Source organism: Antechinus flavipes, chromosome 3 (genome assembly GCF_016432865.1).
Source record: "Antechinus flavipes isolate AdamAnt ecotype Samford, QLD, Australia chromosome 3, AdamAnt_v2, whole genome shotgun sequence".
NCBI lineage: Eukaryota > Metazoa > Chordata > Mammalia > Dasyuromorphia > Dasyuridae > Antechinus > Antechinus flavipes.
The window spans coordinates 340,304,295-340,318,962 of NC_067400.1; the positions used below are offsets into that span (position 1 = coordinate 340,304,295).

The following is a 14,668-nucleotide window of genomic DNA, read 5'->3' on the forward strand; positions in this document are numbered from 1 at the left end:
AAGGGTCTAGGAAAGTTAGGAGTTTGCATAAAGAGGAGACATCGCCATCATTCATTCAGTTAGATTAGAAAGACTTCTTGGACAAGGGCATTTTAAAAATTGTTTGGTGTATTTGCTGTGAGCTTTTAATTATATGCCTTTTTTTCAACGGATTGTGCCTGGATCTTTCAATTGAGAGAAATAGAAAGTCAATGTCCTGGTATAATTTGAAAATGAAAACTATTGGAGATTTGAACTCAGCTGGCTCTCTGAGCTTTTGGTTTTTACCTTCATATCTGTGTATGTATTGGTGTGTGTGTCTGTATTGGAAGTAAAGGTGGGAATATGGGCATTAAAACAGTAATGGAGGTACTATCTCAGAGAAAAGCCTATTAGCTAGCTTGAAGAGTGAATTGGATTCTCTGCAGAGTGACTGGGGGGAAGGTGGAGATGAGACAAAGGTAGTTAGTGTTTATTCTTCTCCCCCTCATATTCTAGTACTGACTTCCTCAGCCTAATTAGTGTAATTGAAGTGATTATGTTAGCATAGATGTTATTTCTTTAAATGTCTGTATCATTGGCCATTTTTCTCTATATATCTTTTAAAGTTAATTTGCATTTTTAAATTAAGAACAATTTATTTTATTTTCTTCCAATCGTTCCTCATTGGAAAAACCCCAATAAAATCCCTTAACAAATGTACAAGCAAAAAAAAAAAAAAGATCCCAAATTGTCTGTATCCAAAAATAAATGTTTCATTTTACAGTTTGATTCTATTATCTCTCTTTTTCTCTCTGTCTTTCTTTGTTAGTCATTCACTCTTCCCTGCACTCTCAAATTATTTCTCTCAGTAGGTATGGGTTCCTTGGACCTTTAGTGACTGTGTCTGAACCCAGCCTTTCACCTTAGGCTCAAACTCTAGAAATGAGGTAAATTAGTAGGATGGCATCAGCCCTATGTAGGCTAACTATTGGCTGCTCAAGGGATCATGGTAAGCACTGAATTCTCCAGTTACAAAGGCTGAGCCATTCTCAGAGTTCTTAAGTATCTCTGGAACCTCTGCTTTGTGTTAATTAGTTTAGTAATTATTGCATGGACTTCATAGGGTCAGGTTCATGGAACAGATTTCCCTTCAGTCTTAACACCTCCCTCTTTCCCCACCCAGTCCTGGCTTAAAGTGCTGGTGAAATGGGCTAATACACCTCATGTTTGAATGATCCAGCTGTACCTCCTGCTAAAATGGTCCCATTGGTACAGCCTTTTTCTTACCTCAGACCTAAGAGAGAGGCACTGGCTGTAGTTCTTAGAATCCCTTGGCACTAGTAAGCACTGGAACCTGTTGGAAGAAAAGGGGGACGATTCCCATTCTGCAGTTAATCACAGAACTCAAGGACCTTGTGCTTTTACATTTACCCCTAAAACACTGAATCAGTCACTTGGACAAGTCCAGGGGGGTTATCCCCACTGATACTTCGCCAGGACTCACCCAGAGCCCATGGAACTCTCATAGAAGTGGAGATGGGATAACTATAATCAGGGCACCCATGCAATAATGACCTTTTGGCAAATGTAATTTAGATGACCAGCAAGTAAAGCCTCCCCAGAATTCAGCCATTCAAAGTTTGCAAGTTTTTACCGAATACCAGCTAGCTGTCTGTGGTACTGAACACTAGGAGGGATACAAAAGGACAAGGTATACCTGCAGGCCATTCTCAAGGAGCTAATGAGGAAGGCTGGGGAAACAAATCAGACAGATAAATGAAATAAGAATGATAGTGTGTATGATTCTCTCTCTCTCTGTCTCTCTGTCTCTCTCTGTCTCTCTCTCTTCTCTCTGTCTCTCTGTCTCTGTCTCTCTCTGTCTCTTTCTCTCTCTCTGTCTCTCTCTGTTTTTCTCTCTCTCTCTCTCTCTTTGTCTCTTTTCTTTCTCTCTCTCTCTTCTCTCCTCTCTCTCCTCTCTCTCTGTCTCTCTGTCTCTCTCTCTCTCTCTCTGTCTCTCTCTTCTCTCCCTCTGTCTCTCTCTCTCTCCCTCCATTTACATAGATGCATATATAGACATCCACATATATATACATATATATGTATACACACATACACACACAGGTGTTAAGTTGGGTGTTAAGCACTCAGTGAAAAAGGAATTAGTTCAAAGATGTGAAATGTGTGAATTAGTCATCAGAGGAGTCTTCACGAGGCAGTGGGAGTTGTTTGAGTCAGTCAGCAAGCATTTGTTCAATGTCTACCATGTGCCAGGACTGTACTAAGTGCTGCTGATATAAAGAAAGGCAAAAATAATTTATGTCTTCAAGGAGCTCACATTCTGATTGGGAAGGAGACATGTAAATAATTATGGACATTGAAACTATATGTAGTGTAAGAAGATGATCTCAGAGCGATCTCTTGAGCTCCTGATATCTCAAACCTAGAGATACTGGCTGTAGAGTCTCTTGGTACTAGTGAGCACTGGAGCCCAAGGAGGAAAATGGGGAGGATTTCCACTCGGAAGTTTGTCACAGAACTCGATGACCCTGTACTTTTACACAAACCTGTGGTGCTTTGCATCAATCACTTGGACAAATCCAGGGTTATCCCCAGTGACACTTTGCCAGGACTCACCCAGGTCCTAGGAGACTCCCCTAGAAGTGGAGGTAGGATAACCCAGTAGATGCAGGACTGGATCTAGAAGAAAGTCAGTGGTCTGGAGGGAGGAGGGAGAACCTTCCATTTATGGGGAATGACCAGTGAAAAAACAGGGATTCGGGGGGTAGAACCTGAGAGATGGGTAGGCAGAAAAGAAGCATTTTCCAGCAGCTAAGTGAAGGCCCTGAGGTGGAAATTGAATCTTGTTTCTAAGAGAACATGGTTGCTCTTTTCTTGCTCCATCCTGGTAATGATAATACCTTGGTCAGCCTTATAGAGCATGAACCTGAAGGAGGAAGGTCGAGGGGCTTTTGGTAATGATCTGCAGACTTCTTGCCCATAGAATAACCCTTGTGAAACTGGCTGGGGTCACCGAGGCTGCAGAGTTCTTCTGTGACTCCCTGTTAAGTTTTTCTTTTCTCTCACTTTGTGCTCCCTCCACAGTCTCGAATTGCTAAGCGTGGGAGGAAGTTGGTGGACTATGATAGTGCCCGCCACCATTATGAGTCTCTTCAGACCGCCAAAAAGAAGGATGAAGCCAAAATAGCCAAGGTAAAGGCCGGGACTGGGGGGGTGGGGTGGGTGGGGGCTGGATAGGTGACCAGTGTGTATTGAATCGGCAAGCCCAGGACCTCTTCCCCATCTTTCACCCAGAGAGAGAGGTGTATTCTTTTGGGGAACAAGTGGAAGAGAATTGTAGCCTGGCCTTGAGTTTTGCTGGGCCCTGTGATGTGAGGGAAGGTGCTGATTTGAACCCCTCAAAAGAAGCCTTCCCTTCCGTATGAAATCCTAATCCATTTGTAATAGCTCTGAATTTTTCAAAATGTTTTCCCATCCACTCTCCAAGAAGCCTGTTTAGTAGGTGTTTTATTCCCCATTTTAAAGGTGAGAGGATGGGACCCGCCCAAGTTCTTCCAGCTTCTGAGTGACAGAGCTGGGGGAGAATCTGAGTCCCCCAGCCCCTGAGGAGTTTGGACATTGTAATCTTGGGCTGGGCTCTGTCCCTCCCCTCTTCCCCCATGCTGCTTGCCCTTCTCTGTGGCAGCATCTTCTCCCATTCCCTTTTTGGGAGAATGCCCAGCTTGAGTCCTGGTTCCCCGTCCCCTTGATCCCTCCTGCAGTGACTTTCCTGAATAAGAACAGTGACCCAAGGCTCCAGTTTCACTGAGCCAGATGTCACCCCCTTCCCCCCTACTCCCCTTTGGGAACCTGCCCATGGTGCCCTGCCCTCTGTCCTGAGAGAAATTCTGTCTTGGTGACTTGATACTGCCCTTTATGGCCCTCCGGACTGAGCCCTCCTGTGGCCTGGGCAAGCCTGTGGAAGTCCGCAGTGGTAGCTTTCTCATATGGGGAGCTGCAGGAGAAGATTCAGGACTGAGTCCCCCACCTCACTGCCAGTAACCCCCTCCAGTTCTCCTCCACCATTAACCACACTTGTGTTGGCTTTCTCTAGCTGGAGTTCTTCATAACCCCCTCCCCAAGCCAAAGTCTTAATTAATCCTCCCCTAAGCTGGGCAGCTGGAGGACTCCCCTAACTGCGCGGTTCCCGCGGGTTTGGCTGGAGGTTTGGGGTGGCCCGGTGGAGATCACTGTCTGTAACTGCATTGTGTTTGGATCTGTGTGTCTAAAATCCGTGTTTCTGTCTCTTTTCTCTCTCCCTCACCCTCGCCTTTTCTCCCTCTCCTGTTTTTTTTGCCTTGACCTTGCTTCCCACCATGTCCCACTCCCCCCATCCCCGTGCCTTCCACTCCCCTTGATTCTACCCTCACCCCTCAGCCTGTCTCGCTGCTTGAGAAAGCTGCTCCCCAGTGGTGCCAAGGGAAACTACAGGCTCATCTCGTAGCTCAAACTAACCTGCTCCGAAATCAGGTGATAGCTTCCTAACCTTGCTTGAGTTGCCTTCTGGCTGCCCTCCCCCTGTCCTTTTCTCTGAGGTCCCATGTCACTAGTTCTTGCCCTCTCTGCCTCTCCCTGCGCCCTCCGAGGTTGTGATTTCATCTGTCTCCTTCTTCTAAGAAGCTCCCAAAGTTAGGTTAGGTAAACTTGCCTGAAATCGCACAGTCAGTCAGGAGCCAAACTTCTCGACTCTCAGCCCAGTTCTCCCCTGCTAACCTTGGCTTATTTAAAACAAAAATTACTCTGAATACTAAACTGAGATATTTAGCCTGCTTATTTCTCTCCACTCAGCCTGGCAAATCCTGATTCTATGAGTGGTTTCTTGCTCCGCTTTCTCTTCCCTGAAATCTCACTCTTCCTTGCCTCAGAGGTCCTTTCCAATGTTAAGAGTCAGTGTTTCAAGGACCCTGAGTCAATTTGGGGAATCTACTCAGACAGGTGAACTTAGAAATAAGCATTTATTGAATACTGTCTTTGTGTGCAGTCCTGTGCTAAGTGTTGTGGGGTTAGAGTGGGGGAGAAGGGACTGGATAGAGAAAGAGAAGTTAAAGTTTTTGCCCCAGTGAGCTTTTTTTTTGCAGATGTAAGGCTAATCAACCCCAAACAAGTAGAGAATAGTGCAAGATCTTGCACCATTCCTTGTGAATTGTGTATGTGTGTGGTTTAGACTGGAAGTGCTATAGGAATTCAGAGAAATTAAAATCAGTTTGGTCTGAAGTAGTGTTGGAAGGCTGTTCAGAGAAGGAGGATCTGAGCAAAGCCATAAAAGATGGATAGAGTAATCAAAAGCTTGCAAAAGTGAGCAGAGTACAAAAATCCTTTGAATTCCAGAATATTGGCAAAAATTTATCTAGTCAAGTCCCTGTTCCCTTTCCATAATCGCATCCCCCCCATCTCTTGGTAATTACCTCTCAACATTAAAAAAAAAAAAAAAATCCTTGAAGCAAAGAGACATCATTAACAAGTTGCCTCAACCATCACTTTAAAGATTTCTTTCCAGATTACTACATCCCTGGTTTTATGATAGATCTGATGTTGTTGCTATGTTTTGTTATAAACATTCAGGGAAAACTCAGCCTGGGGATGCGTTGGGTGGGAATAGAATAGAAAAATAAAGGAAAAGAGGAGAAAAAAAAAGAGGAGGTCAGATTTTTCATTTAATCCACTGTTGAGTTTTTCCATTCAGTCTGCTACTGCCTGATTTCCTAATTCTTCTCTTAAAAAAAATTTATTGAATACTCATTGGGAGTCTCAGTGCTTGATCTCTTATATACTTGGGGGCTCAAGAGTCAGGGCTGATTTTCACAGATCTGCTCTAAATACAAGTGGGAGATAACTCTAAAGGAACTGGATAGTTAAGCCTTGGGAAGAGAGGTTGAAGAATGTAAACCAGTCCGTCATCTCTTTTCTCCACTGATGTCACCAGCTTCGTCTGGAGGCAGGGGGATGACAGGGTGACATTAATGGGCAGTAACTTGCTTAGGTGGTCCCTTCTAGCACATTCTTTGTCTATGACTCCATCAATACATGTCATTTGGGAATAGGAGGGAGGGGAAGTGATGAGAGGACAGTCTTATTGGCTGAATCAAATCAAGAAACTCCTAGAGTATTCTTCGGGGCTGGAGAAACAATCACTGCTGACACAGGGCCAGATTTTTTTTTCTTTTAACTTTTCCTGAAACGCATCTGGCTAGTGGCCAGACCTTCCCAGCGTAACCTGTGGCGAGGGATTCTTGGGGAGAGCTCGCCAAGAGGCGGGTCGTCCCTAGGGTAGAGGCTGGGAGGAGTGTCTCTGACCTGTTTTCATTGCTGCTGTCATAATGAGTATGGTTATACTGGGGTCCTTTAGCTGGGTTTGCCCTACTACTCACTCTCACTTCTGGCATAAAGTGTTGGTCAGAGCCGAGGGTGGGAACAAGTGACCCCAGTAAAAACTCCCCCAAACTGCCTGCACACACACATACACACACACACCTACTTATGCCTTGTTACAGATGTTGTGCTTCCCTGCCAAATTGGCTGTCCTATTTGGATCTGTTTTTTATTTAACCAGAGCACATTTCCCACCCCCAATCTGTGGAGTCTAGATGGCCTTTGTAATTAACCCTTCTGTGTCTGGTTGCCTGAAATTAGACATTCTAGCAACTCAAAGCCATCGAGCAATTCCAGCCTGACCCCTGGGTTGGTCCAGAGGAAATCTGACTTCCTGTGAGGAAACTCTTAAGGTTGTTGAATTCAGATTCCCTCACCATCCAGCTGGCATCCACCGGGGATTAGTACAGGTTACAGATGCAGAGACTCTGACCTCATGCTTACTCCGGTGGCCCTTTTCTTCAAAGGTGACAGGCAGCTTCCTTTTTAGCAACCTACTTTCATGTCTCTGAACTCACAGAGGAATCATTAGGAATTGCCTGTTAAGTTTGTGGCAGCCCAACACTAGGACATCCTCTTCCCTTAGTTGGAAAGGGCCTCCAGACAGAAGGTCTTCCAGCTCAGAACAATATTTCTCAAAAGGGATCACCAGACAGGGCCGAGAAGCTTGTTGTTTTGGGTGGGTGGGAATGCCCACGATTCCTTCATTCAACAGATATTTACTGATCAATGAAATGCAAGGCCCTCTGGTAGGTATTATGGGAGGGAGACTTGGGAGTGATTAGGGGATGACCTGGTGCCCAAATGAATGGTATTGATAACTTGTGTGCTGAGAGTTCAGAAAAAAGTAAAAGGTTAGTGTGGGCTTAAATGGTAAGAAGGAGGAGGAGAAAAGATAATAATAATAATAATAATTCTCATTTATAGGATTAGGGGCTAAACCTATGATTCCACTGATGTGCAGTTTGGTACCTCCTCTATAATTGAGTCTTAGAGATTAGCCTAAAGGTTAAGTGACTTGTTTGGAGTCCCATAGCCGGTCTGTTTTGAGGGATAGAACTACAATCCAGGTCTTTGGGGCTCTCTCTGGATTTATATACTACTTTGTACTTTCCTCACAAGGACCTGGCCAGTCCATAACTGCTGGACCATGAGAGATAGATGGATTTATAGTTAGGCTGAAAGGAATTGTGGGAGAGGGCAGTGTCTTAGGGATGGAAGGAGCGTCTCTTCCCTGGTCTAGAAGATGTGCTGAAATGCTAAGGCTGACCCGGCCCTCACAGCCAAGGTCTGACCTTCTCTTCAGTGGGGGCAGCAGGGACCCCCGGAAGATGCGCGCGGACCTTTAGGGTGTCGGAGGCAGGAGCCAGTGTGGGCTGGGTTCCCAGGAATCACGAGTTGAGAGACATATTTACCTCCCAGCTAGCGCTTGAGCGTGTGTGCCAGATAGAGGAGAGTGGGAAGGCTGGCTTTTCTTCTTGGGTGGGGCACAGCAGAGTCCTATGTAATGACTCAGAGAAGCCAGATCCCTGAGTCACCCCCCAGCCTGTGAGCTCATAGCCTTTCTCTCCTGTCCCCAGGAAGTGAGTGACTCATTCTCTCACCTGGTTTGTTTACAGGAGGAAGGGCTGACTTGCTACACTTGGGGACTGGGGAGAAAGGGAGAAAAATGGTGCTGGGGGGGTAGGAGGGGTTTTTTTGCCTGTTTCCTTCTGGAGCAACCAGTCTCCTAGAATGAGATTGCGTTATTTGGATAGTTGGCTAAAGATCACTGGGGGGTGGGGGTGGGAGGGTGGAGAACAACAACCCAAAAATGCCATTTTGAATTTGAGAAATTCTGCAGCCTTTACGTGAGTCACTGTGATAGTACGGAATGATGTCTTTGAAGTGGAGTCGGGGGTAGCCTGGGGAGCAGCTTGGGCAGGCAGTGACTCACAGTGACATCTTGGAATGATGGGTTGAGGTACTCAGGAATAGACTCCCTTCTTTAGGGATGCTGAAGAACAGATTCCTATTCCTGGGAGTGGGACCACTTCCTTTGTTATAGTCATTTGCAAGTCTGAGATTGAATAATTCTGATATCTGAGTGGCTGATTTAGCTGCCTTCCCCATCTGCCTTCATGATATTTCACTATCTAGGATCTATTAACCACCCCTACCTGCTGGTTCTGTCCTCCTCACAAGGATGGAATGAATGTAATTTTTGTAGCTCCCCTCTGTGTTTGAAACTTTTGCAACTGTTGCATCAATTTTGAATACTTGGCTGACATCAGGTTTGATTGACTCAGAGTCAAAAAGCATTTATTTATTTATTTATTTATTTATTTTTTAGTAGTATTTTATATTTTTCCAATACATGTTAAGACAATTTATAACACAGACTTTATTTACTTATTTGCTTATCTATTTTTTTCCCCTGGGGCAATTGGGGATAAGTGACTTGCTTAGGGTCACACAACTAGGAAGTATTAAGTGTCTGAGGCCATTAACATAGACTTTATTATTATTATTAAAGTCTTTTATTTATAAAACATATGCATGGGTAATTTTTCAACCTTGACCCTTGCCAGACCTTCTATTCCAGATTATTCCCTCTTTCTCCCCACCCCATCCCCAAGATGGCAGGTAGTCCAATATATATTAAATATGTTAAAGAATATTAGCATAGACTTTTAATAAAATTTTGAGTTCTAATTTTTTTCCTTCCCTTATTTCCTCCCTTTTTCCCTCCCTGAAGTGGTAAGCACTTTAATATGGATTATACATGTACAATCGTGTAAAACCCATTTCCATTTTGGTCATGTTGTGAAAAAAATAACAATTTGTCAAAAAAAAAAACCCACATAAAAAATAAAGAAAGTGAAAGCAGTATACTTCACTGTGTGCTCAGACTCCATCAGTTCTTTCTCTGGATATGGATAGCATCATGAGTCTTTTGGAATTGTTGTGGATCAGTCATTAAATACTTGCAATAAGTAAATGTACCAGGTACTATACCAAGAGTGGGGGATATACAGAAAGGCAAAAACAAAGACAAAAACCCAACAAAAATCTTCAAACCAAATAATAATAATAATAATAACAATCCTTGAGAGCCAGTGAACCTACCTAGAATCAGGAAGTGGAACATCCTATGAGAAAAACAGCTAGGAGTCCACTGATATTGGATCACAGAATATATGGAGTAGTAGAAGGTATAAGCAGACTGGAATAATAGGAAATAGCTAGGTTATGAAGGGCTTTAATAGCTAAACAGAGGAATGAGGAAAGAGAAATGGAGGGTTCCAAAGATGGGGTAACAGGAAGGAAGCTTAGACTAAAGTTTAGGCTGGAAATCTCAGGTCATGGAGTCTTGGAGTCATGGAGATAGAATATCAAATGTACTTAGTAGAGAAAGGGAATCAGATTAGTCTTTATAAGCTTGGCTCTGAGAAATCACAGCCCTTCTGACTCTACTCTGGGCACTTCCCTTTGCCAAATAAAGTACCTTTTTTTTTTTTTTAATGGTAGAAGAATTTTTTAAAAATTAAAAAAAAATTCATTTTCATAGCACTTAATGTCTTTACAAAAAACTTTCCTCACAACAAACTTTGAGGTAAATAATTACAGTGTTATATTCATTTTATAGGTGAGGAAACTGAGGCTTAGAAGTCTTAAGTGACTCGTTTATGGTAACATGTTAAATAATGGAAACCACTACTTTAAACAAGGTCTCTTAACCAACAATCCACTGTCTCTCATTATAAAAATGAGCTCTTGAATTTCAGGCTGCCTGTTTTGAAAGCAGCTCCTTGAAGGCAGACCAGTTTTTATTTTTTAAAAATTTAAACATTTTATTATTTTTAGTAGTATTTTATTTAAAAATTTTAAAATAATTTATTTTTTAAATTAATGTTTTAAAAATAAATTTAAATAATTTTTAAAAATTAAAATATTTTTTAAAATTTTTAGTAGCATTTTTTAAAAAGATAGTTTTCAACATTCATCTTTGCAAAACCTTGTGTTCCAATTTTTTCTCTCTGCTTCCCTCCCTCTTCTTTCCCTACAACAGCAAGCAATCCAATATAGGCTAAACATGTGCAATTCTACTAAACATATTTCCATATTTGTCATACTGCACAAGAAAAATCAGATCAAAAGGGGAAAACAAAGATTTTAAAAAAAAAAACCAAGCAAACAAACAACAACAAAAAAAGTGAAAATACTATGTTTGATCCACATTCAGTCTCCATAGTTTTCCTCTCTGGATACAGATGGCACTTTCCATCCCAAATCTATTGGAATTCAGGCATAGTTTTGTAGCCATAGTTTTTCTTTGGGGTCTCTAAGCTTGGCTATGGGGAACATGATAATAACTAGAGATAATATGAAAAGGCAAGGTAGTGTGGTAGAAATCACACTGAATCTGAAGCAAAAGAGGGAAATTCTGGTAACTTTTGCCTCCCTGTCCTTGCCACTTCTCCTCTGTGACCTTGGACAAAATTCTTAACCTTTCTGGGTCTCAGCCACCTCTTGGGTAGATTGTGGTTAATATCTGAAATCAGGGGCTGAATCAGAAGATCTCTTGATGGCCCTTCCAGGTCCTTTCATAGATCTTAAGCATGATCCTATAGGGTTCTCTTCCCAAGGCCCTTCCCTGTGCCTTCATTTCATTTTCGCTGTTATTTCTGAGGCCTCATTGGCTAACAATATTCAAGGACCTTGCTTGGGGTGGGGCTGAGAATGGGGCTTTCCAGAGTCCTGGTATGGCCAGTATTTCTCCCCCATTTACTAATATACCTGGATGGAAGAAAAAGTATGGCTGGGGTCAGAATCTTTCGTTCCACACTCGGACTAGGTTGAAACTGCTAATACCCCTGGGAGCATTAACAGTGATTGAAAAGGACACTTGGACCATAGGATTATAGGATTCAGTATTGGAGGAGATCTTAGAGATTTGTCCAGCCTTCTCATTTTACAGATAAAGAAACTGAGTCTTTAGTTAAGTGACTTTTTGCAGATCATCTAGTATCAGAGCTGGGATGAGAATAATAGCTAAGAACTAGCATCTATATGTCACTTTGAGGTATTATAAAAATTACAAAGTACAATGTTTACAGTTGAGGAAACTGAAACAGGTTGAGGTGATTTATCTTGCCTAAGGTCATGCAGCTGATAAGTATCAGAGGCCAGAACTCAGGTATTCCTGATACCATCTTAGCACTATCTATCCATTGCACCATAGCAGTCTAGTGGTGGATGAATGTAAATATTGAAAAGCACCCTGGTTCTTGTTCTAAGATCTTATAATTTAATATAGATATTATAATGTAATATCTAATATAAGTTGAAAATCAGCATAAATATGTATATGTAAATAATCAGCCCATTAAGCATCAGTGATCTTGTCACTTTGGAAATGTCCTTCCCCAATGCAGATATCAATCTGTAATTTAGGGAGTTGTACTAAGTTTAGAGAAGTTAATTGTTTTCAGATGGTAATCCAATTAAAAGAGGCGAGACTTATACCCAAGGCTTCCTGACTCTAGATCCAATGATTTTTGGGCTTTTCCCCACTGTCTCTGGTATGTGTGAAATGTGCTTTGGAAGATTTATGTTTGCGTTTGGATGAGGGGAGGAGGAAGAGAGTAAGAAGCTAAATGAAGGCTTCCTCCTCTCCAATTAACTTGGCAGATTTGTCAAGGGATTTGGGGATGGTTTTATGTGTGAATACTATAGGCTCCTTTTCTTTAGTGAATCTCTAACCTCAGGCTTCTGACCCTGTAGATATTTAGGATCATGGAAACTTCTACAGTAGAATTCAATATAAGATGTAGTGAATACCTGACTATCATAGTGCCTTTCCTCCAACCAGACGAGATCTTACAGTCATGATAGCTAGTATTTATATAACAGATTTTTCAAAGTGTTTTAATTTGTTATCTCATTTGATCCTCACAACAACACTCCGAGGTGGGAGTCTGACTCCAGTTTTCCTTTCATCTACTGTGCTAATAGCCTCCATAGTTCTTATTTATCACTTACATCTCTGTAGGAATTGGTTTTTGGTTTTCTTCTCCCTGGGGGATTTACATTCTAAGTCTTAACTCTGAATTGGAATGAAAGGTTTCATCCCCTAAGAAAGGAACTTCCAAAAAGTGATGAAGAGATAGTGATTTGTGGATATTGGTGTGGGATTAGTTTTTGAGGTCTCTTCAACTTTCCAGATTTTATGATTCTTGAAAGCCTAGAATGAATAATGTTAACTCTGAACTCCTGTTTTGTCTATGCCCAGAGGGTGGATGTGGTTTGGGGGAACAAAGAAGGTCATCTAGGGAGGAGGAAGAGAGAGGAGGAAGAAGCCAGGGAGGGTAAATTTGATGAACTATTAGACCAAAAATGGTGAATATTGAGTGAGGGTTATAGGATCAGATTTAGGCCTCAGACCAATTATCAATTCTGGTTTTGAATGGAAATATTAGAGTGGTTGGGGAGAGCCCCAGGACCTGGGATGTTAGGAATTGTGAGGGGATCATCAGTCAGATTAGGAAATTAACATGTCCTCTCTGTGTCCAGGCTGAGGAGGAGCTCATCAAAGCTCAGAAGGTATTTGAGGAGATGAATGTTGACTTGCAGGAAGAATTACCATCTCTGTGGAATAGGTGAGTGGGCCCGAAGTTGGAAATTCCAGTTATAATGGAAAAGATATGGACCTCCCCACTATTGGGAAGTGTCTGTTGGGGAAATCTAGTCCCCACCCTTGTTCTGGGAGAAGGGACAAATAGGCATTTGGCTTTATGACAGGAAAATAAATTTATCTAGAAATCTTACAGTTCCAAACACAATTGGAGTATTCTTCCCAAGGTCAATGTCTAGTCAATGTTCCTTTACGTTCCTTCTCCCAACATACCCAGAGATAGGTATATACAAGAAGTAGTGATAGGTAAAAGAAACTTTTTTCTTTGTTTTCATTCTTCAAAAAGGGAAACAGGGGTCCAGAGAAGTTGAAGCCATACCTTGTACTAAAAGAAGCAGCTTCTTTAATCATTTGTCCTTTGGCTGGGTTATTAGGCAGAGAGTGTTAATTGTGTGTTGAAGGGTTTGTACTATGGACCTACCCTGAGCCATTTCTAGGGGATTTCCTCCATCTGACCATCTCTCCTTTCTTTTCATTTCAGTCGTGTTGGTTTCTATGTCAACACATTCCAGAGCATTGCTGGCCTGGAGGAGAACTTCCACAAGGAGATGAGCAAGGTAAGTAACCCCTTTCTTTTTGTGGCCTTGTCACCCTACCCCTACTCCAGGACCCTCTAAGATATGATGCATTATGGGACATTATCCAGTAGCTTGATGATGTAGTGAATAGAATTCCAGGACTAAGGTCAGGAAAATTCATCTTCCTTACTTTAAATCTGACCTCAGACACTTATTAACAAGTCACTTAACCCTGCTTGCCTCAGTTTCCTTATCTGTAAAATAAGCTGGAGAAGAAAATGGCAAACTGCTCCAATGTCTCTGTTGAGAAAACCCCAAATGGGGTCATGAACAATCAGACAGGACTGGAGATAACTAAACGGAACAGGGAAAACTGAATTCTGAAGTAAGATGTCTTGAGTTCTGGAGCTTACCACCTCTGTGACCTTAGGTGAGTCAGTAAATCTGGACCTCAGCATCTCATTTGTGAATTGAGGGGATTGGACTAGAACCCATGATCCTTTGCTCCCATTCCCCGCTTTTGATCCTTGTGAATATTGGGGTGGTTCAGTTTTGTTTACTCCTTGTGCTCCATTGGAGAATCTCTTCTGTTTCTACCTCCCTATCTAGAATTGGTTAAAAAAAGAGACTTTATAACTTGTATAACAACCCTGGAAAGCAGACAGAGGGAAAATCTCTTGCCTAGCACTTTATTCTGCCCCAGTTGTGGTATTGGACTGGCTCCCTTGTGTGATAAGACCTCAAGGAGGTCAGAGAGGGAGAGGGAGTAGGAGAAATTGCCCTCTTGCCTGTGTCCTTGCCTTGGACATGTACCTGTCCTAAATGAACATTTTTGGACTAGTAACAGCTAGAGCTGCATTAATTCATACTGAATCAGACTCTACAGCACAGGTGGGAGAACCTCTGTTCCATTCTGTCCCCTTGTCTTTACAAAATATCATGGATTGAGGGCTATCTGTGTTCATGGAAGGAGCTCTTTGTAAAATCCCCTCCTTTTCATATTTATGTAATTGCAGTGTCTTTAATGTCACTACATTTCATGTTATGCTGGGTTATGCTGGGTGTGGGGAGAAGTTGAGGACCATTA

General features: G+C 42.2%; 1 protein-coding gene across 16 annotated transcripts in view; it reads left to right on the forward strand.

Annotated features, from left to right (window-relative positions):
* Positions 1–14,668, forward strand: part of BIN1 (bridging integrator 1) — a 128,312-nt gene that overhangs the window by 89,400 nt on the left and 24,244 nt on the right. For 8 of the 16 annotated variants that reach the window (XM_051985700.1, XM_051985696.1, XM_051985702.1 and 5 more), the window contains exons 6-9: positions 3,064–3,171; positions 4,396–4,488; positions 12,943–13,028; positions 13,545–13,620. In XM_051985700.1, the coding sequence (XP_051841660.1) occupies positions 3,064–3,171; positions 4,396–4,488; positions 12,943–13,028; positions 13,545–13,620 (363 nt within the window). The remainder of the gene's footprint in view (positions 1–3,063; positions 3,172–4,395; positions 4,489–12,942; positions 13,029–13,544; positions 13,621–14,668) is intronic. The other 8 variants (XM_051985698.1, XM_051985709.1, XM_051985699.1 and 5 more) reach the window with 1 other exon arrangement.